The sequence below is a fragment of the Gigantopelta aegis genome, chromosome 3 (genome assembly GCF_016097555.1).
Source record: "Gigantopelta aegis isolate Gae_Host chromosome 3, Gae_host_genome, whole genome shotgun sequence".
NCBI classification, from domain to species: Eukaryota; Metazoa; Mollusca; class Gastropoda; order Neomphalida; family Peltospiridae; genus Gigantopelta; species Gigantopelta aegis.
This window is the reverse complement of record NC_054701.1, coordinates 88,974,651-88,999,069: the sequence shown is the minus strand read 5'-3', so window position 1 is coordinate 88,999,069 and position 24,419 is coordinate 88,974,651. Positions and strand designations below refer to the sequence as shown.

Genomic DNA, 24,419 nt, shown 5'->3' with positions numbered 1-24,419 from the left:
CTGGTCAGGTTCTGTAACATTTCACAAAAATAAAAATAAAACACCAATGAAAACTAGCAGAATTTAATATCAACACTCAACAGCGACAGCAAATACTTTAACAACTGTAATATATATATATATATATATATATATATATATATATATATATATATATATATATATATATATATATATAGATATAGATATATATAGATATATCAATTATTGACCGTCAATGAGGGCAAGATTATTTATTATTATGTTATTGAATGGGTGTTTTCACACTCTCTTTGTTATAGGTCCTTGGACAGTTGTATTGGCCCTCGACCGGCTGTATTGGCCCTCGGCATTGCCTCGGGCCAATACAACTGTCCTTGGACCTATAAAAAAGGCCAATATGAAAACACCCATTTAATAACATAATATTATGGACCGGAGAAATTGATATCGGCCGAGGACAAGCGGTCAATAATTGATGTATCACATAACAACATCCTTAAGAATCGTACATTCCTGCTTTGTTTATCAGAATGGAAATACTCCAATGCTTATAATTTCCCTCAAATGGGGTTCTGATTGATGAGAGTTAGTGACGTCATGTAAGCCTATGACGTTATACAACAAGCAAATACATAGAAATAGACAGTAACTTGAAACATAACAAAACAAAACTTAAATTAGAGACACTATGACCAGCAAGAGTGTCAAAATCATATTAATCACATAACAATAAAATGTGATAAATCTGAACATACATTTAAACTGAACAGTTACTGATTACTTTCAAATGCATTCTTTATTTGTAACATAAAATCCCGAATCCAAATGCATTTTGATGTATCATGTACGTTTCTAAATCTGCGAAATATTCAATTTCCTTACAAAATGTGACCAGTACTGACCTTGTTTTTGTGGAATTTACGGAATTAAACTCGGCATGAATAAAGTTATTATCTTTTTGTCGAAAGACAGCAAAGCGTTTTGTTACAAGTTTGTGGTTTGTTTACATTAAAATTGTTGCATTACGATACCTCCTCATTAATTAGATATAATTTGTTCTCTTCTTTTTTTTATTGGTTAAATCTCCGAGGGCAATAGCACTTTTGATGGGACCGATGGGACTGAGGGCAATATCACTATTTACCTATAAGAATACAGATATATACCATTACGTAATATATAACAATATATAACACATGTATCACCACATACATAAAATGCGTCCAAGTTTACTTTGGAATGCTATAGATGCTTTTTTCTGATGTTCTTTAGAAAACTCTTTTATCCGCTCTTGAACTGTCTCCTAATATTAAAGAGGTGGGTCTGTGTGTATCTGGTATACCATCCCTAAAATCGTCAAATTCCACTTTTGTTGAACTATTCGTCAAAGTTCTAGCATTGTAATTCTTTGGCACTAAATACACAGACAAACATATTAATGAGAGACACCTAAAACACACAACACACACAAACGCAATACTCACAAGACTCTTGGACATTAATAGTAAAACGCCCATTAACAGATACGAGAAATTTAACAACGCAATGGTACTAGTATAGTTAGTTGAGTACTTCTCCACAGCCAGGCTCGGACCCAAAATTTGAGGAACTCCAATAATTCGGAGTGTAACGGGTAAATTAATATCGGCTAATGATTTTGTTTAGCAGGGGATATTAATATCTTGATTGGCTGAGTGTTTCTTTGGGATGACTGGGTATGTATTATGCATGTTAGTGTACCTTGAAATTACAGTACGTTTCCTTCTTATAAGTTATATCCAAAATCCAAAATATGATCCTAAAAGGCTAAGCCATCATAAATAAGAATTACTTAAAATGAAGATGGATGCCAGTATATCTGATTATCAACAATAATATCTCATACGAAAATGGTCTCACTGTGTTTGATCAACAACAACACAGTCTTTTTCTCAAACTCGTGTTGTCATGTGTGGATACCGTCTGCTCTCGTGTGAAGGTCAGAAACACTTGTTCCAGTGTCGTCTGGTGAACCGAGTAATCCTCCACACTGAACTCCGTCTTGGACCTTTCCATCACCGTGAAGACATGCGCAATTCTCACGTCTGCGTCTGGCACCTGGAAATGAACGTAACCTTGGTGATCGTCGAATACGATGGCCGACGGGAACTGGGAGCGAATGAAAGCAACCAGAGGCTCGGTGGGCGCGATTGTGCCATCTGGGAGGGTCGTCATCCGTGCAATCAGTGTGTAGCCTTCTCCAAACTTACTCTTCAGATGCTGTGGGCTGCCCAGACATCTGAATCGTCCGTTCACCATGATGGCCACTCTTGTGCAGAGGGCCTCACATTCCTCCATGCTGTAATTAGATATTTATTTCAATATACTTCTATTATGACTGCCGTGGACGGCTCGTCTAGCAGGATGAAGGATGGGTCACCAACAGAAACTTTACATACATACAATTTAATTAATTTGATCAATATTGTTGCTAATTGAAAAGAAACAATTTAGAAACTACCTTACAAACACTTTGCATGTATCATGACAATGTTGAACTTCATACTTTCATATCCCACCGTACCCGGCTTGTTGGTTTTCTAGAATACAATTTCCACCATTCTACCCGGCCTACGCTCCAACCGTTACTTTTATTGGCCTAAAAGGTCCTTGGGAATCTCAGTTCACGATTTAATTAAAACAAAAAAACCCCACCTGCTTTTGCCTACTAAATAAATAATTTATTATAATAATAAGCTCTAATTTGTCATAATATTTGTGGGTATCGTTTAGAACACTGATGTATCTGTGTGTTTCCGTCCTTTCTAATTCCAGTTCGTTGTATGTTGGCATGTTTTCTTTTAGACTTACTCTTAACTGTAAAGGGGAAAAAGGAATACTAACTTAACATTTTAAGCTATCACTTTTTGTTTCTGTTTCACGCTAATGTATACATGAATAGAGAAGAAACCCACAAGCCTTGGCTTTTCGTATGGAACCGCAAAGAGATTTTTAATGTTCATTTGATATAAAGTAAGAAAATAAAATTGTGGTTTCAGTTATTTCGTTTGAACAAGACCTAACCTGTGTGATGTAAGGATCAGAGTTTTGCCAAACGCTCTGACTCGCGACAGCACGTTCCAGAGTTGTCGTCTGGCTTTAGGATCCATCCCCGTGGACGGCTCGTCTAGCAGGATGAAGGATGGGTCACCCACCAGGGATATCGCGGTACTCAGCTTGCGTTTGTTACCACCACTGTGACAGAAACAAATTCAATAAAATAAGTGAAGATATTAAATTATATGTACTTACAATTAATAGAAGAGAGAGAGAGAGAGAGAGAGAGAGAGAGAGAGAGAGAGAGAGAGAGAGAGAGAGAGAGAGAGAGAGAGAGAGTGAGTATTTCATGAGGTTTTTCCTTTCGAATACGATTTTTATGAGAGGAGGGGAGAGGGGGGAGGGGAGAGGGAGAGAGAAAGAGAGAGAGAGAGGAAGGGAGCGAGGGAGGAAAAGAAAGAAGTATAAAGACAGATATGAGAGAGAGAGAGAGAGAGAGAGAGAGAGAGAGAGAGAGAGAGAGAGAGAGAGAGAGAGAGAGGGGGGGGGGGGGAGATGGGAAGATAAAGATAATGAATTAAAAACAACAGTTGCAACACGTTAAACTCACTCACTAGTAAAAGTAAACTAAATCTATTGCAAATATCAGGACGACCAATTGTAAAAATCATAATATTGAAACATTAGAAGAAAATATTTATACAAATACCAATCCTAGCGTTTTCAGAATGAAACGTATGATGTCTTTGTGTAATGCACCATTATTGAAAAATCTTCCTATATTTATTTTAAAAGGATCTAGTCTTGTCAGTTGATGTTTATCCTCCCCTCTCCCCCGCACCCTCTCTCTCTCTCTCTCTCTCTCTCTCTCTCTCTCTCTCTCTCTCTCTCTCTCTCTCTCTCTCTCTCTCTCTCTCTCTCTCTCTCTCTCTCTCTCTCAGCTATGATATATTATGTACCCGGTGTTCTATAACATAACTATAGATATTTCTATGCTGATGCGTGTTAAAGTAAAACTGTTTATAAAGGAAAAGGTTTAAGTAATTGTCATGTGTAATGTGGCCTAATAACCGAAAATATTTTACACTGTTCTACGACTAAGGTCAGTATAGGCCTACATTTATTTTAAATTCATATTCACTAGATATTATTTGTGATTTTTAGTTGATGTGTGTTTCTTGTTGTTGTTGTCGTTTTGTTTTGTAACGATCAAACCGTTCTAATTGTGCAGTGTTAACGTGCACCCACCTATACTGTGATGTTTGTTTGTCCGCGTGTGGCACTAACAGCATCATGTCAATCAAGGCGTTCACCGTATCTGCAACCTGATTCTCCGGCACGCCCTTGAGACGGGAGTACATGTACAGTGTCTCCCTCCCCGTCATCTGGTCAATGAGTGCGTCAAACTGAGGGCAGTAACCCATGTTCTCGTGCACCTGGCGTCACAGGAGAATAACATCTTAGTTTACACCACGTGTATTTAAAAACAAAAGAGCTCATAATAAAGGTAACAATGTAGTATAATTTATAGTACCTATCAGGGATCGAAATTGGACGTAAGCTATGGCCTGCTCTTATTATTATTATATATTTTTTAAAAGAGCAGGCCAAAAGAAATAAGACAGCATGAGGGGAGGGTTGGGAATGGTGCCGGAAATAAGACAGCATGAGGGGAGGGTTGGGAATGGTGCCGGAAATAAGACAGCATGAGGGGAGGGTTGGGAATGGTGCCGGAAATAAGACAGCATGAGGGGAGGGTTGGGAATAGTGCTGGAAATAAGACAGCATGAGGGGAGGGTTGGGAATAAGACAGCATGAGGGGAGGGTTGGTAATAAGACAGCATGAGGGGAGGGTTGGGAATAGTGCTGGAAATAAGACAGCACGAGGGGAGGGTTGGGAATGGTGCCGGAAATAAGACAGCATGAGGGGAGGGTTGGGAATAGTGCTGGAAATAAGACAGCATGAGAGGAGGGTTGGGAATAGTGCTGGAAATAAGACAGCATGAGGGGAGGGTTGGGAATAAGACAGCATGAGGGGAGGGTTGGGAATAAGACAGCATGAGGGAAGGGTTGGGAATAAGACAGCATAAGGGGAGGGTTGGGAATAAGACAGCATGAGGGGAGGGTTGGGAATAGTGCTGGAAAATGAGGTCCTCTAACGGTATATTTTAGACCATTATGGAAATGAAATATAACAGAAAATGGTTTATTTAACGACGTACTCAACACATTTTATTTACGGTTATATGGCGTCGGACATATGCTTAAGGACCACACAGATATCGAGGGAGGAAACCCGCTGTCGCCACTTCATGGGCTGCTCTTTACGATTCGCAGAAAGGGATCTTTTATATGCACCATCCCATAGACATGATAACACATACGACGGCCTTTGATGTACCAGTCGTGGTGCACTGGCTGGAGCTAGAAATAGCCCAATGGGCCCACTGACGGGGATCGATCCCAAACCAACTGCGCATCAAGCGAGCGGCTTACCACTGGGCTACGTCTCGCCCCTAAATATAACAGATTCGCAAGCTATTTAACAGATAACGTAATCGTACATACACCTGTCTTTTGAAAAATGACTTGCGGTATGCGGTACTTTTAGCAGGTGAATTTCTATTTCACCTAACAATTAACTGGTCTAAGAATGAACTGCTTTTTGCTTTTCGCAGGCCGCTATTTCGATCCCTGTCTGTTGACATCATAGAAGAATACCATTTTAATTTATATTACATACCCCGTATCTCTTGTATACAATTAGAGAAATGTAATTTATATTACATACCCCATATCTCTTGTATACAATTAGGGAAATGTAATTTATATTACATACCCCATATCTCTTGTATACAATTAGGGAAATGTCATTTCAGCTGTAACATTAAAGTTGGTTTTACAAGAAGGCATCACACATCTTGACATTCGGAAGAAATAAAGGTTGATACGCAGAATTAAACGTTTGTAATGAAAAAAACTTATTTTAATCACAAACAAACCATGACCCTGATATTTGTTTCTTTAGTTGTTCAGAGTACTTAGTACGTCTTTCTTGATCATTATTTTTTAAAGTATTTACGGGCTTGTGTGCTTATACGATTAACGTATACGTTATCACTAGTGTTAATTGCATTTGGTTTCAGTGGTGACTTGTAGAGCTGCCAGTCAGATGTCTATATATTGAATTCCCCATATATTAAACACCGCAGCGTCATACAACAAATCTCACGCAGTGTGCTGTGCAAGTAGTGTGTAAGAAATAACAAACCTTGTCCAGGGTATTCTTTATATCGTACTGCTTCAAGTAAGCGTTCCCGCCAGTCACCATCATCTCTCCCGTGAGCATTTTAAACGTTGTGGTTTTACCAGCGCCATTCTGGCCAAGTAAACCAAAACATTCTTTCTGCGGTATTCCCACACTGATATGGTTAACAGCCACAAGAGATCCAAATCTCTTATAAAGGCGTGTCAAGATGAGCGAGTCGGTTTCGGACAGTTTGTCCAGACTGGTGTTATTGATCCTGTTATTCTCTTCCAGGACGTCACCATCTTCCTCTTGAACAGGGCTACCTCGATTCCAGATTGCGCAATTTTCATTCTGGCCAGACACATTGTAAACTGCGTTGGGTGGACAGATGATGTCATCATGGTTAGAACGGATTGCGTACCACACTCTCTGGGGTACGTGGTACTCTATGAGTAGAACCAACCCGAGGTAGAGGAACCCCTGTAGAATCATGAACACGAGCTCTCTCCCCACGCCAGGCGCCTCCCAGTCAAAATAGTTCTCAGAAAACAGGATACAGAAATCAGATCCGCAGTTTCCTTGGGAAAAAAATTTAGTTCAAGTTATAGTTTGCACATTGATGCAAATGGGTTTACAATCTGTTCTAGCGGCTACCTGTATTAATCATATAAATCTGTCCCGTCGCGCGCGTATAGTTAGGATGTGGCAATGGAAGTCAATGATTTCTAAAATAATCGGCCGGTTAGGATAGGGCTTAAGAAACCCATGAAACTGTTGTCACTATCACTTTGTGTTGAACTTTCAGATTCATGATGATCTGACTCAGACTCATCCATTTTGTTCAATGTCATCAGTGTCTTGTTTGTGATAATATTCTATATTTTTGGTTGCTGAGTGATCTTTAGCATTTGACACACGCAGATTTGTGGACTATTTGATCCATGCGTCCGAAAAATCGTGATTTTACTGCATTTCTTTTTTAAATGTTTTGCAGAGCGAGCACGTCATAAGTGTAACCTCGCCTTTGGTGTGTTCTTCAAACTGTAGCCACAAAGAGGCATTTGTTTTAACTAAATACTCCTTTTACCATTTTAGTTAAATGCTAGATTTTAAGATACTACTCTGCGAGATATTCGTTTGGGAATTTTTGGGGGACGATTTAATCGGCGGCTGCCCGCCGCGGATACTGGGAACAGCGACAGTTGATTTGTCATTATCGGTACCTGTCCGTTATTTTACAGGAAAGACTGAAGTTATTTTGTTCAACATCCTTTAATTGTTAACCACGAGGCAATTTGAATTGAAACTTTAAACGAAAACGCCACAGGAAGTATACGCTAAGTACGAAAGGTCAATTACTAATATGCGTGACATCACTTTTCACAATGTAAGTTCCCGCAAAATCGAGACTATAAAAAATCCTACTAAACAGGTACGCGGACTGTAGATGAACTTCGTGTTGGACTGTCAAGTGCCCCGCGAACCGGTTCGAATCCCACTGGTACACATTTGTATTTTTTCATTCGTAATCATTATTTTTTTTAATCGATGAATTAAGTGTATTCGTCTCCAAACAGCCGGCTTTTACTACAACGAGAGCTTCGGACATGGTGACCGGCGCAATCGACATTGTTACCGACAAGTTACAAATTTGTACCGGACAATGACCGTGACCGGCCGCTTATTTCAAGGCTTGACATAGTGTCTATTCATACGGCTGTGGATATAGAACATGAGTGTAAAAATTTATTACGGACCGTTTGAAAATTATCAGAACAGAACTGAACTTTATTGCACTCATGCCAGTCTGCAACGGCATAAAAGGAACATATTACATAGTCTGGCCAGAGTGTTTTTCGGTATCGTCACAAATAGTCTGACCAGATACTGTAACACCAGTTGCAAAATAGAGTTTTCATAGAGCTTACCCTTACTTTAAATATATGGCCGTCTTTGTTAGGAATGTTCCATACAGTGTATCATTCGCTTACCCTTACAGCACGGCATGGCCACTCTCTGACACACGACTTTGTAATCCAGTTTGTTACATGTCTTCGTATTGACGTAATTGGTGTAGATGTCCATGAAAGACTTTCCGAGGCAGTAGTGTGGAAATATGACGAGAAACACCCAGTCGAGGGCGTCGCTGACGTCCACAGCACCTAGACTGGGTATTTGTAGAATCATCACCACCAAGAGTGTTGTCAAACCTACGAGAAATTAAAATATAATATATATATATATACTGATTATGTATGACTGTTCATATATCTTTTACTAATCATTATTTCAAGCAGGCATAGGTGAGAAAGAGGCCCTACCTCCAATATATATATATATATATATATATATATATATATATATATATATACACACACACACACACACACACACACACACACACACACACACTGAACAGTATTGAAAACGCACCACCAAGAAATGTTTGGATTCTGAAAACAATACCTGAGCAATAAATGTTTTTGTTGTGAACAGCAACAGATGGATGATTGATAACGACAACAAACACAAAAGGATGCACAATCATTGATTAGTTTTAATTCATCTACGCATGAAAGACACGTGAGATCACAATGAAAAGTCAATAGCGCGTATGACCATCAACTGCAGCAACACAAGCCATGCAACGTCTTCACATCGACCCTATAAGTCTGCGAATAGTGTTCTGGTGGATAGCATTCCACTCTTGCTGTAGTGCGTTTTCCAGTTCTCTAAGGTTATTCATTTGTGGACGAAGTGATATGTGTTGACCACGGTTATCCCAAATATGCTCTATTGGCGATAAATTAGGGGGCAGTGCTGGCCATTCAAACAAAGGGACATTATTGTTCACTAGATAATGTGTTGTAACACATGCTGTGTGCGCTCGGGTGTTGTCTTGCTGAAATGTGTGCATATCCCGATGCTGATGAAAGAAGGGAATGGCGTGATTTTGCAAAACGTTATCCCGGTAGTAAATGGAATTCATTCTGCCACGACAAACATGGAGTGCTGTTCGGTGATAATAACTGATCCCGCCCCACATCATGACACTCCCTCAACCCCATCGATCCGTCTGGACAAGGCAGTCATTGTAGTAACGTTCTCCACGCGTACGCCACACCCGCAACCAACCATCAGCATTCCTTAAATAGAAACGGGATTCGTCAGAGAGTAACACACCATGCCAACGTTGCAATCTCCAATGCTGATACCTTCCCGCCAAACGTCGGCGCTCATTTCGATGTCGATCGGTCAGAATAGGTACAACATATGGTTGTTGAGCATGCAGCCCAGCAGAGCGAAGGCAGCGATGCACAGTGTCTGCGCTGATAACCCCTCGTCGACCTTGAACAGTTGGTGCAGTCCTGGCAGCTGGCAGCGTCCGATCACGAATATGGAGGCGAACAACATGGCGATCTTGTCGTGGTGTCGTAACAAGTCGTTGGCCTGGACGTGGACAGTCCCTGGTGGTTCCTGTCTGCTGGTATCTCCTGTGGAGTCTAGTGATTTTGAATGGTGGCATCCAAACCGCTGTGCGATGACTCTACTCGAAATACCGACTTGAAGCATGCCTAAGGCACGTTCACGTTCCTCAGCTGTCAACCTTGCCATCACTTGTTTGACGTTCCCTCAAAGACTACTTCATAAATGAAAGTGGCTTTTCAGCCCCAATCAGCATGATTCGCACATTCAATTTACGTTTTTCTTATCCATTAATATTTTTAATGCTGACATACGCTCCATTCACATTTGCTATCATCAACTGGTTGTGCGTTTTCAATACTGTTCAGTATATATATATATATATATATATATATATATATATATATATATATATTTATATATATATATATATATATATATATATATATATATATATATACTCACTGAAAAAAGTTCCTGAGCATCATTAACATTTCAGTAAGACTTATATTTTTAAAATTAATTTACATAGATGACCTATTTATCTATTAAAAGTACAGTGATCATCTCCTGTCATCTGAACATGAAGAACTGTCTGTACACAATGCTTGGTGCGCCGTCGGTGACGATGTAACAGAACAACGTATTTATGTACGGTCATGGTCGTACTTCGTGATCACCTAATCGGCTGTGTACAGTATTTATATATATATATATATACAGTCGAACCTGGTCTAACGGTCACCTGTACATAACGGTCACCTGCCTATAACGGTCACTATAAATACCTCCCAATGCATTTCCTTCCTTATTTGACCTGCACATAACGGTCACCTGTCCATAACGGCCAGCGGTCACTATTTTTAACCCAAAATCACAGGTTGAACCTGCTATAATGGTTTCAAGATGATCGTCGTGAAGACGGTTTTTTGGTTTATTTTTTGTCCCTGGTTATGTCTTTACTTTTTCAATCATCTCAAAAATTATAAATTAAATGTGTTTATATGGCCATGTCTGTAGCTTTGGGTTTATTTTCCGTCAAAGTAAAGTTCCATTGTAATTCTCTGATCGTAATTGAAAAACAAACGGGCACTCAATAATTTCCGTGACACGCAGTTACTGCTTTAACGTTAGAACAGAGAATCGACGTTATTATCAAACTCTGAGAAAGGCAATTTAAGTGCACGAATGATCGCCGATATTTAGGTGTAGGACGTTCTCAGATTAATTCTATTATAAAAAGGAAAGCTGATTTTGACAATAATGTTTCAGCCGAAAGAAAACGGCAAAAGAAAGCAACAGGCAATGATGACATAAACAAGGTAGTGTGGGAATAGTTTCTTTTTCTTGCCCATTTAATTACAGTAACAAAACATTAATTTTGTAAGCTACGGTTTGTTTATTGTAGAACGATTCATAATCATTTCACCTACAAACTCCTTTAATCATACGTGAAAAAATATAGTCCACATTATGCTACGACATATACATGTAACAACTTACAATATAAAGTTGAAAATATTAATTTGTTTAAATATTTCTGAAAACAACAATAAAACGGTAAATGGCAAATAAAATTCTGAAAAACATGAGTTATGACCTCAATCGTTGTAAAACATGCGTTATGACGTCACGGCGTATGTAGAAATCGTCTATCCCTCGGATCAGACAGATTTATCTAGCTCTGGGTCAGACAGATGTTTCTAGCTGTATAAACCTGTCTAGTAGGCAAGAAATATATATATATATATATATATATATATATATATATATATATATATATATATATATATATATATATATAAGAAATACTTTTATATGCCTTCCTACCAAGGATAGCTCACATTAAAGATCTTCGATATCCTAGCTGTGAAGCAATGGTAAATGGAAATAACTATTCGATTGATCCTGCAATTTATTGAACTGTTAACCTGTGAGCTACATCCCATACCTCAGTTGATGTATAGGAAACAAGTATGTTCTGAACAACACAACAGTTATTGCCTTCCAAATGGTAGGCTGCTTCTGCATAGGGCAGAGTCAAAAGGCTTTTTGACAAAGTCGTGAAAAAACTGTCGTTTTGAATAATAAAAAAATGTTCTTTAAAACATCCTTAAACTATTCTGTAAAAATCTTGTAAAATCGGCCAGCACATACAAAAGTCGACAAAAACCAAAACCAAACGAAACCAAAATCAAAAATAGAACCGCCCAACCACACCCCCCCCCCCCCACAGCCCCCCCCCCCCCCCCAAAAAAAAAAAAAAAAAAAAAAAAATCAACAACAACCCAAACCCAACAAACCTGTTAAAATGTTAAAGATGATAGCCACAACCATCCCTGTTGCAGGCGACTTGAACAGGTACTGCAGCAGGTACATGAACGGGAGGACCGCCCAGCCGTACAGGACCAGGCTGAGGAAGACGAGTCCCAGGCGTCCGTCCAACACGTAAGCGTCCGTTTGGAAGGCCGCAAAGACCGGCAATAAAATGAAACATGGTATCACATAGTTGATGAAATCCCAGGCCAGGTTCGACATCCAGAAGACGAGCGGACCCACGCCGCTGACGAACTGAAGATGCTTGGATCCAATGAGTCTCTCTTTGATCAAGAAGAACACGAAGCTGGCAGTAAGAAACGCCATCCCGAACATGATGTTGAAAGAAATGGTGAAGCCAAACGTTATTGCGTTCTGGTTAGACACTGCCGCGAAATCTGTCAGGTTTTTGGGAAGCGGATTGTTGTACGCTGTTATAGAATGGTCGACACCTGATGTGAGCAAGGACGCTATTGAGTTCATCAGGTAGGACAGGGCAATGGGCTGACCGTGGAATGGTTGTCCGTTAAACAGAGCAGTGCCGGAAGTCGTTGACGTATTCACTGGTTCGAACTCCCCACCAATCACAACATGTTTGTTGAATGTTGCAATGCCCATGGCAGCCACCTTGTCCATGAAATATTTCGTCATATTCGGATACTTTGCTCTGTCTATTTTGTCAGGAACGTTGTTGTTGGAGAACAGACCGCTGTAATGTTGAGCCAAGGACGTGGTTGTTGCTGACGGAGAAAGCCCATCGGTGTATGGTACAATGGTACTTTCAAAAGGTTCCAGGTCCAGCTTGAGTGAAACCTCGCTGAAGTCTGTAGGCGCTATCTTGTCGACCACCAAGGCAAAGATTGTTGCGATGACTGGCAGGAGAACCTGGACAAGACCTATGATCAGGTTCCTCCGCGTGTGAAGAGCTTTCTTGATAAACAGTGCCTTGAATCGCTGTAGTTGAACACTGACGCCACGCAGTCTATGGAATGTGTTAAATGCTGCAAGAAAACAAGCTTAATTTACAATGAATAAAACGAACGAAAAGAACAAAACAAAAAAGAACACCATGACACATCTGTGGTGGTAAAGATGTTCTAAATCACTGTCTTGAGTTTATATTTAAATATATCTTAATTTCAACTTAAGGATTATTAAACAGAACTATTTAAACACAATATTTGCCTTTAATTAGAAACATATGCAAATACATACAAATGCAAGAATGAATGAATGAATGGATGTAATTGCTAGTTTGTTTATTTGTTTGCTTGCATGAAGATGATATAATATGATGGATAGATGGCGATAGATGATGGATAGATGATGGATGGATGATGATGACATTTTCTAATTCCATAACTGTTCCATAAACCCAGTAATGAGAAGGAAAGGAGTAAGACAATTGAATGATGTGGGATCCAGACAATTAAAACGTCTAGCATCAAGGGCTTATATTAAATACATACACATTTAGGAGGCCAGTATGGATAGAGGCTTGGTTTAGGAGGTCAGTGTGGACAGAGGCTTGGCTAAGGAGGTCAGTATGGATAGAGGCTTGGTTTAGGAGGCCAGTATGGATAGAGGCTTGGTTTAGGAGGCCAGTATGGATAGAGGCTTGGTTTAGGAGGTCAGTATGGATAGAGGTTAGGTTTAGGAGGTCAGTATGGATAGAGGCTTGGTTTAGGAGGTCAGTATGGATAGAGGCTTGGTTTAGGAGGTCAGTATGGATAGAGGCTTGGTTTAGGAGGTCAGTATGGATAGAGGCTTGGTTTGAAGTGGCATTAACAAAGTAAATACCTAGAAATGAATCGTTTCCATTTGCGGTACCATTAGAGGTTTTGTTGATAGTGACTTCATCTGATTCCCAGGCGGGGTTTACGAAGCCCATCTTTGATGAGCCTGGTCTTGGCCTGTTGGGTTCATCCTCTTTGTCAGTGTGTTCGGCATTTTCCCCTACTCTGAAAACGGAACATATACATCTAAATACTGTAGATATAACAGAGACTAGATAGATAGAATAGATGTTTAACGACACCCCAGCACGTTATAATAGAGAACGCCATACCTACTTTAACAGGAAAGGAATGTTTAAAGACACTCAGCCCTATTACAGCACTATGAAGTTATGATACGTCCATCTTAAATTTAGTTTCTTGCTTAAAATTGTAATGTTTTAAATCACAAGGGTCTCGTGACCACCTCGCCTCCACGCATTCGTTTGAAGTGCCATTTTAATGGCTTTAAAAAAACCCACATTCATCATCCACAATATACAACATTAAATTGCAATGAAAACGCGTCTCACAGCATCTTTATTTCAAAACGTTCTGGGAATCAGCCCCCCCCCCCCCCCCCTCCCCCCCGAACCATAGTATTCCCTCCTTCGAAAGCTCAGCTCATTTACACTTTTCAGAATTTTGCGACACTCCGTCCCCTACAAAACCCTGGATCCACCCTTGTATGTGACATACTTGAGAAAGACCTCCTCCATGGTGGTGGCAGTCGTCCCAAAGCTGATGATTCCCAGACTGTCTTTGTTGGCGTCGATCTGATCGAACAGATTGGGGAACAGGTGGGATTGGTCATCAGGGAGCAGGTACGACAACTCTGAGTTGATCTCGCTCTCCAGCTCGGCGCTGGGAACAATGTCCTGGATCACAGCGGTCACTTGGCTCACCACGCATGCACTTCCTTTCACAATCACCAAGTGGTAACCGGTGCCTGGCAATGATGGTGAGAATAAGATTACTTTTGTAGTTTTTCATTGTCATTAGTTACTTTGATGGGTGAATATAAGAGTGCGTATTGATATTTTATTTATGTCAGATTTACTCTTAGAGAGGTTTCACTGTTGTATATACAAGCTGATTGTAAATTTACACAAACCAAAAGTAGTAGGATAATGAAAAATGGTATTATGGAAAGGAAATACTAAATGTGGTTCCACAATATATCTATCTTGGGATATGTTTCAATAGTCAAACAAGTTTAGCACAAATAACTAGTCATTTAGCAGTCAACAGTAAAAGGGCATTAATAGAGGTTTTGAGAACAATGTCAAACTACAAAATATTTCCATTTCATATATTTTAAAATATTTGATACACAGGTATTATCTATTTTATTTTATGGGTCTGAACTATGGCGTTTTCAACAGTTCGAAAGTATAGAAAGAGTACAATATATGGCTTGTAAACGATTTTTAAATGTAAGTAAATATGTACCAAATGTCATGGCACTAGGGGAATGTGGAATATATTTGATATACCATAACAGTCTCATTAGGTGTATACAGTATTGGATGAAATTGTTGCAAATGCCAATTTTCAGATATCCTAATAAAGCTTACAACATGTTATATTCTTTAGATAATGCAGGAAGATATACGTGGGCTACTGCTATCAAGAAAATTATGTTTTCTTTAGGTTTTGGATATGTGTGGATATCTCAAGATGTTGGGGATAAGTCATTATTTTTAGCCACATTCAAACAAAGAGTAAAAGATATTCAAACACAACATTGGATTACGAAAATTAATTCTAGTAGTAGGCATGATATAATTATATTGTAAATATAAATTAAATCTAGAACCTGAATTATATCTTACATCTTCTGCACTTGACATGTATAAAAAGGATATAGCACCGATTAGAATGGGAGGAGTGGGTCTAGCGGTGGACGAAGGTAGAAATATAGGTTTAAATAAAAGGGATAGAATTTGTAAATTATTTAATAAAAGAGAAGTAGAAAACGAATTCCATTTTATTATAAATTGTCCACTATATGAAACTTTAAGAGAAATGTATATACCTAGAAAGTTTTTGACAAATAGATCCTTGTATACTTTTAATGAATTGATGTCTACAAGAAATGAAAATACACTAAAATATTTAGGTATTTATTTAGCTAAAGCATTACAGTTAAGAAAGGAAAGAAATGGTGTAAGTTACAGATATGGTGTGTAATGTAAATGTATAGAAGATTATAACTATGATGTTCATATAGTGGTAGTGGTACTTTGGAATAATGTCACCTGCACAACGGTCCAGATGTTCAACAATCATAAGCGGACTACACGTTGATAAAGAGTTTGTATGTGGGTGAGGGTGGGGTATGGTAATAAAGGAAAATAATAAATATGAGAATAAATTATATGAATCAAAACTATAATAGTGGGATATAAGTTAATTTGTAGACCTATATGAGATAATGTACACCAAAAATAATTGTTAGAAAATACAAATATTGTTATTCTTCCTAAAATCTAGATACAAACTAATTGCAGTTAAATAATATTTAGTTTGCTATATTAATTGTTGAACAACGGGTCCTTCAAATGTCACCTTTTGTTGTCTGTAAATGGGCTATGGCCTAAAAACGGAATAAAGAATTGAATTGAATTGAATATACAACGACTGATGACCATGAACCCATTTCATTTCAACCCATTTTCGTGCTTATATCCAATTAAGGTACAAACACGCTGTCCTGGGCATATACCTCAGTTATCTGGGCTGTCTGTCCCGGAGAGTGGGTTAGTTGTTAATTGATAGCAGTTAGTGAGAGAGAAGAGGGTTTACTGGCTTACACCTACCCAATGAGTCGTTAAAACTTGCTCTGGGTGGGATCCGGAATAGGGTTGCGAGCCCTGTACCTACCAGCCTTATGTCCTATGGCTTAACCACGACGCAACCGAGGCCGGTAACCTAAACAGATCATAGAGCTTCTTAAGAAACATTTACATGGCCCCGTGCGTGTGCAGTTTAGAGGATTATCACTGTTTTGTATACAACGACAGATGACCCTGTTGATGACTAAACTCGCAAAGAATTTCTCAAGGAACATTTACATGGTCTGGTGTACAGAGGTTTCACTGTTATGGTTAAACCAACAGATGACTCTAACGACAACTAGACTCACCATAGAGCTTCTTGAGAAACATGGACGACCCACAACACTTGACCACGCCCTCCGCCATGATGGAGATCCTGTCCCCCAGCAGATCGGCCTCATCCATGAAGTGAGTGGTGAGCACCAGTGTGCGGCCATGTTTGTTCCTCTGCAGGATGTCCCACGTCTGACGTCTGGCGGCGGGGTCCATCCCAGAGGTGGGTTCGTCAAGGATTACAATCTGCATTACAGACAAATACAGTCTGGATGAACTTAACTTGATTTCAGTTTCTACGTGTTAGCAAGATCTGATTTTATCCTACGTTATTTCTACGTCCAACGTGACCTAAAGCTTTCATCTATGAACACTCGTTAGCTTTCAAAATGGCTTGCACACGTACCTGTTGGCACAGTAATACTTTTTGCGCTGCAAACAAGGCACAGAACTGCGTGTACCTCAATGCGAGCCTCCCGCTTGGCTCACTCACTTCCCGCTAGACACAGCCCTGTCTGTACTCTTGGACATGGACACAATTTAACCTGCTGGGTCGGAGAAAGTTGTTGTAGTGCTCTCGTCTTAGAGACACAAGACCTTGCGTGGGCCAGTTCGTTCGTCCAAGATAGGAGGGCTTGGGAGGCAAACGAAAGGGCTCACACACTAAAACCGACAAGCGTAGTAGTGAAACAGATAAGAACGAAGATTGTGCACTTTGTGATAGAATTGTGCCATTTTGCTTGTATATACTGTGACGTAGTCCAGACTGGAAACCTAATTTAGAACAAATACTATTGAATAAATGTTTAAAACCTCTTTAAATATGTATGGTAATGTATTTTGTCAACAATGGAGGGGTGTGTGTGCTGTAGGCCACTATGCGGCGCCGTTGAATTGGCACTATGTCAGAAAACCTTAAGTTACCAAAGGAGAGTGTACATGCAAAGTGTCACAATTCTATCACAAAATGCACATCGTGTCTTTTTTATGTCGTTATCCGTCTCACTACATGCGAAAACAGGCAGCTAGATCCGAGGACTATCAGAGCTTGTACTCTTTTCAAGACAGACTAGTATGACTTTGGATATACTAATGACTGCATTGTTTTCACACGAGTACCCCACGCCATACCTCCGATCCTCCGATCAAGGCAATTCCAACTGACAGCTTCCTCTTCTGACCGCCCGACAGATGCATGGACAGCGTGTCTGCCTTGTGTTCCAGCCCAACCTCTCGAGCCATGATTATCGCTTCTTCTCTCACCTTTCTACGTGGGACGTTCTTTAACTAAACAACAATAGATTAATGTTATTCAACAATCACCCTTCCCCATACTCTATTATATTAAATTTTGTGATATTCAGAATAAATATACATCAGCATAGTTCAATAAGTATGCCATACAGCATTACATAAAATTAGTTTTTACTGTATCGTCTATCACTTTGTTACCCATATGGGTTAAAATTACTGGGGTAATACTTATGTTCGATAATTGCACAGTATGCTGATTGCTTCTACTGCACAGCCACTGATTGGCTATGTTCAAAACTTCACTTTCAGTCATGTACCCATGCGTTAGTTAGATTAATAGTTTCTGGCACAGTCCTTTTGTAAACGGTTTTTCTGACACGAATTTCAAGAAAATCAATCGTTGGAGTGAGCTCCAAGGATTGATTTTCTTGAGACGAGTGTCAGAAAAACAATCTACAAAAGGACGAGTGCTAGAACTAGTTTCTAGGTCAATAATACTTATAATTTTAGTATAATCATTATAAAATGCATTTTATTTTTGTACCGTGATGTCAAGACCCTGCTCACAGCTGCTATATATTACGTCACTAGAAGGAATAAAATGCAGTTGCATGTTACGTGAAGTCACGTACTAACTTTGATTATGGAATGACGTAATGAACAGGTAGCAACGGCCGTCTACTTCCTAAACGACGAGCCCAATTAATCAATGAAAAGAGCGCCTTACCGTCTAGGGACGTGTGCTTAACGGTTGTCCAGGCACCTTTCTACTGGTTGAACGAGAATAATAGAATCTATCACCGTTGTGAGGTATAAATAAGGCAATTCCAGCCCGAGGGACAATTTTTTTTTTTTTGTGAGGGTCAGACAGATTTATCTATCCCCAAGGTCAGACAGATTTGCCCTGTCCAGTGGGCAAGAATACACGATCTATATACTTGAACATTTAGACATATATTATATTTGCACAAGCAGCAATTTGAACTGTGTAGATAAAAAGAGTTGTATTATTTTGTATTGTAAACATTTGGCTGCAAAAAGAATCTCGTTATGCTATATAGCATATAATATAGCATATTATATAAAATGTGACGTAAAAATTACTGGTTGAACTGATTTTGATAGCAGAGGATTTTTTAAATAATTAAAACAGTTAAAAGTGAAAATTGGTAAAAAGATAATAACCAGCTGTCTACGATGAGCTACACATTATCTATCAGTATTATTGCAAAAAAATAGATTTTATTTAACTTTGGAACTTATATGATGGTAATATTCAACAAGAAGAAGAAATCGATAGATGACTGACAAAATTAATTAATCAGTGAAGGAATGAATAAACGAACGAATTAATGGAATGATGAACAAAAACCTGAAGAAAACAATAAACGAACGAATGAATATTTAAATAAATAAATAATAAATAAAAACACAATACGACATACAGAAGCAAAAAACTCGAGGTGCTCCAACACCGTCATGGTGTCAAAGAGGATGTTGTGTTGAGGACACAGCCCCAGACTACGGCGCACGTGGTTGATGTCGGTGTTGATGTCGTAGTCGTTGACAACTGCCGTGCCGCAGGACGGTGGGATGAACCCTGGTGTAGAGAGAGAGAGTGATGGTAATATGAGATCGAGTGTTGTATGTCATTACAATGGAGGAAGCAAAGCGGTATTTATTATGTGTAGTCAATATAATGATGTATTCGATACTGTACATTACAGGTTTGTATGTTCATTATAGTGTATGCTGTCCCATGGGGTATATTGATACAATAAACCGAACTGAATTGAATTATATTTAATTGTCCCTGCATTAATATTAATCATCTCGTCTTTTCCCCACAGGTAATGTAAAATTACCATTTATGACTTCTAACAAACACACACAAAAAACCTACAATTAATGCACATTTAATAAATGATTGAATGACAATGGATATCACTTCCAAGAACATAGGTGTTTTTCTTGATTTTATGTTTCTGATTAAATGTTACAATATATTCAATTCAATTCTTTATTAACCTTAAGCACAGCGGCTTATTGGTATAAACAAACAACAATTGTAATAAACATACAAAATAACATGTACATACAATTAGAATAATAAATAATATATACTACTCAAAAGAATTTAAGGGTCAAAAATTTATAACCAAATAAGTTTCAGAGTGTATTAGATTGATGATGTAAACTACACCAAAAATTTAATTTATTGTTCCATATTTACAAAAAACCACAAATAAACGTCACTGTATACAAGAAAGTCACATGACATGCTGTCAAAGTTGAATGTTGTCAAACATGGATTTTACACATTAGAACATTCGTTTAATAGTGTGTGAATCCACCCCTGGCGCGAATACACTCGACACATCGTTGCCTCATGCTGTTGATCAGACGTCTGAAGAACTCTTGGGGAATGGCCTGCCACTCTGCCATAAGAAGTTGACCCAGATCATGAAGGTTGGCCGGAGGGGCATGGTTATCCCGAACTCTCCTGCCTAATTCGTCCCAGGCGTACTCTATTGGGGCAAGTCAGGCGAATATGCTGGCCAATCCATCCTGGCGATACCTTGTTGTCTGAGAAAGTCCGTTACCACCCTGGCGCGGTGGGGTCTGGCATTGTCATCCTGCAGAACTGCCCCGCCGCCAATCTGCTGAAGGCCTGGGAGAACCAACGGCCGGATAATCTCATTCAGATAGCGGATTCCATTCAGATTGCCATCCACCACATAGAGGGGGGTCCTGTGGTGGATAGAGATGCCGCCCCACACCATGACGCTGCCACCACCGAACCGGTGACGTTGTCTAACGTTAACGTCAGCGAAGCGCTCCCCAGGACGTCTGTAGACACGAACCCGACCGTCGTTAAACTGGAGACTAAACCTGGACTCATCAGTGAACATCACTCGACCCCACCTAACACGTTGCCACCGCAGATGAAGTGTGCACCAGTGACGTCTGGCCGTTATGTGACGTGGTAGGAGTGGTGGTCGAACAGCCTGGCGACGGCAGCGTAGATTATTGGCTCTCAGACGATTGCGTATGGTTTGATCAGACACTCTAGTTCCAGTCGCAGTCCGCATATTGTCACGTAATCGGCGTGCAGTGTTTGTGCGTTGACGTAGAGCCATATTGGTGATGTAGCGGTCCTCTCTATTTGTAGTGCTTCGGGGTCTTCCCGAACGTGGACGATTTCGAACAGAATTCGTTGCTTGGTACCGTTGCCACAGTCGACCAACGACACTCTGACTGACACCAAGTCTCAGAGCAACATTTCTTTGCGTATTGCCATCCTGAAGCCAAGCAATAGCCCTTCCTCGATCTTCGATAGTCAGTTGATGTCGTACCATTGTCGAATTTGGAGTGTGCACCATACACGAACGCAAGCTCCAATTATACGGAAATTCAGCATTGGGAACATGGAATACACATGCAAAGCGTGCAAATGAAGCGCTTTGTGAAAAAGCAAGTTATGGGCACTTAGCAGACCTTTCGCTTTCGCCCTAATTTATGTGCAAATGTAAGCATGTTTTCGCCATTAGAACTAGTCGACAGTGTCAGTGACAGTGGATTTTAATTCATTTATGGGTTGCTTAGACCCACTTTCGTCAAAATGGAACAATACCATGCGTGACATTATGGTCTAGCTAATATAATTGACATTCAGAAAATAATATCGAAAATATCGTCTGACCCTTAAATTCTTTTGAGTAGTATATATGTTATAATAAGATGATATATTACGATATACATGTACATCCATATCAATAAGCAGAATGTAAATGATAGTTATATAGGTACGGTATTATATACAAATTGATATTTAAATGCTACATATTATATATCTTGATAATTACAGTAGTTTTAGATTAAGGAAGTTCGAATTTTAAATGCTTTAAATATATATTTTCCCAAGTTAAACAATATATATTTTTAGTTTTTACTTGTCAGCAACTGTATACATTTTTGAATAGATGGCCTATTCCAGTAGTATTTCTTTATATAATTTTCTCTTAAATCTGTACAATATACAGATTAAAACAAAATGATACTCATCTTCGACATCTCCGCTATTACAGTGAATATTGGAACGACTTATTTTCATATATCTACCAGTTTCTATTGCTAAAATATGTGAAGACAGCCTCAATTTCGTAATACATGCTTTATAAATATTAGGTATAGATTTGACCAAGTATTGTTGAATATGTAAGTCTTCGACCAAGTATTTATACAATATGCCTCATTTCACAGATGCATTTAGCTGATGGTAAAGATTCTGCAATGCTTGGTCCTCATTGTCCCAAATATAACCAAACCATAACTCTTGAAATGTTTTCTTAATGTCCCATCCTACCCATCACTAGTCAGTCCCCCACCCTTCCTACTGGTATATCTTTATTCCTATACCCATCACTAGTCAGTCCCCGTTCACCTCCTACTGGTATATCTTCATTCCTATACCCATCATTATTCAGTCCCCCTTCACCTCCTACTGGTGTATCTTCATTCCTATACCCATCACTAGTCAGTCCCCATTCACCTCCTACTGGTATATCTTCATTCCTATACCCATCATTATTCAGTCCCCCTTCACCTCCTACTGGTGTATCTTCATTCCTATGCCCATCACTAGTCAGTCCCCCACCCTTCCTACTGGTATATCTTCATTCCTATACCCATCACTAGTCAGTCCCCCTTCACCTCCTACTGGTATATCTTCATTCCTATACCCATCACTAGTCAGTCCCCCTTCACCTCCTACTGGTGTATCTTCATTCCTATACCCATCACTAGTCAGTCCCCCTTCACCTCCTACTGGTATATGTTCATTCCTATACCCATCACTAGTCAGTTCCCCTTCACCTCCTACTGGTATATCTTCATTCCTATACCCATCATTAGTCAGTCCCCCTTCACCTCCTACTGGTGTATCTTCATTCCTATACCCATCACTAGTCAGTCCCCCTTCACCTCCTACTGGTATATGTTCATTCCTATACCCATCACTAGTCAGTCCCCCACCCTTCCTACTGGTATATCTTCATTCCTATACCCATCACTAGTCAGTCCCCCTTCACCCCCTACTGGTATATCTTCATTCCTTGGTATATCTTCATTCCTATACCCATCACTAGTCAGTCTCCCTTCACCTCCTACTGGTATATCTTCATTCCTATACCCATCACTAGTCAGTCCCCCACCCTTCCTACTGGTATATCTTCATTCCTATACCCATCATTATTCAGTCCCCCTTCACCTCCTACTGGTGTATCTTCATTCCTATACCCATCACTAGTCAGTCCCCCTTCACCTCCTACTGGTGTATCTTCATTCCTATACCCATCACTAGTCAGTCCCCCTTCACCTCCTACTGGTGTATCTTCATTCCTATACCCATCACTAGTCAGTCCCCCTTCACCTCCTACTGGTATATGTTCATTCCTATACCCATCACTAGTCAGTCCCCCTTCACCTCCTACTGGTGTATCTTCATTCCTATACCCATCACTAGTCAGTCCACCTTCACCTCCTACTGGTGTATCTTCATTCCTATACCCATCACTAGTCAGTCCCCCTTCACCTCCTACTGGTATATGTTCATTCCTATACCCATCACTAGTCAGTCCCCCACCCTTCCTACTGGTATATCTTCATTCCTATACCCATCACTAGTCAGTCCCCCTTCACCTCCTACTGGTGTATCTTCATTCCTATACCCATCACTAGTCAGTCCCCCACCCTTCCTACTGGTATATCTTCATTCCTATACCCATGACTAGTCAGTCCCCCTTCACCTCCTACTGGTATATCTTCATTCCTATACCCATCACTAGTCAGTCCCCCTTCACCTCCTACTGGTATATCTTCATTCCTATACCCATCACTAGTCAGTCCCCCTTCACTTCATACTGGTATATCTTCATTCCTATACCCATCACTAGTCAGTCCCCCTTCACCTCCTACTGGTATATCTTCATTCCTATACCCATTACTAGTCAGTCCCTCTTCACCTCCTACTGGTGTATCTTCATTCCTATACCCATCACTAGTCAGTCCCCCTTCACCTCCTACTGGTATATCTTCATTCCTTGGTATATCTTCATTCCTATACCCATCACTAGTCAGTCCCCCTTCACCTCCTACTGGTATATCTTCATTCCTTGGTATATCTTCATTCCTATACCCATCACTAGTCAGTCTCCCTTCACCTCCTACTGGTGTATCTTCATTCCTATACCCATCACTAGTCAGTCC

General features: G+C 39.7%; 1 protein-coding gene across 1 annotated transcript in view; it reads right to left on the bottom strand.

Moving 5' to 3' along the window:
• Positions 1-1,241: 1,241 nt before the first annotated feature.
• Positions 1,242-24,419, bottom strand: part of LOC121369284 (phospholipid-transporting ATPase ABCA3-like) — a 53,339-nt gene continuing 30,161 nt past the window's right edge. Inside the window, exons 9-19 of the mRNA XM_041494248.1 lie at positions 19,598-19,752; positions 18,030-18,185; positions 16,934-17,144; positions 14,485-14,734; positions 13,811-13,971; positions 11,998-13,011; positions 8,260-8,478; positions 6,290-6,846; positions 4,267-4,454; positions 3,046-3,216; positions 1,242-2,320 (exon numbers count right to left, since the gene is read on the bottom strand). Of these exons, the coding sequence (XP_041350182.1) occupies positions 1,891-2,320; positions 3,046-3,216; positions 4,267-4,454; positions 6,290-6,846; positions 8,260-8,478; positions 11,998-13,011; positions 13,811-13,971; positions 14,485-14,734; positions 16,934-17,144; positions 18,030-18,185; positions 19,598-19,752 (3,512 nt within the window). The 3' untranslated portion in view covers positions 1,242-1,890. The remainder of the gene's footprint in view (positions 2,321-3,045; positions 3,217-4,266; positions 4,455-6,289; positions 6,847-8,259; positions 8,479-11,997; positions 13,012-13,810; positions 13,972-14,484; positions 14,735-16,933; positions 17,145-18,029; positions 18,186-19,597; positions 19,753-24,419) is intronic.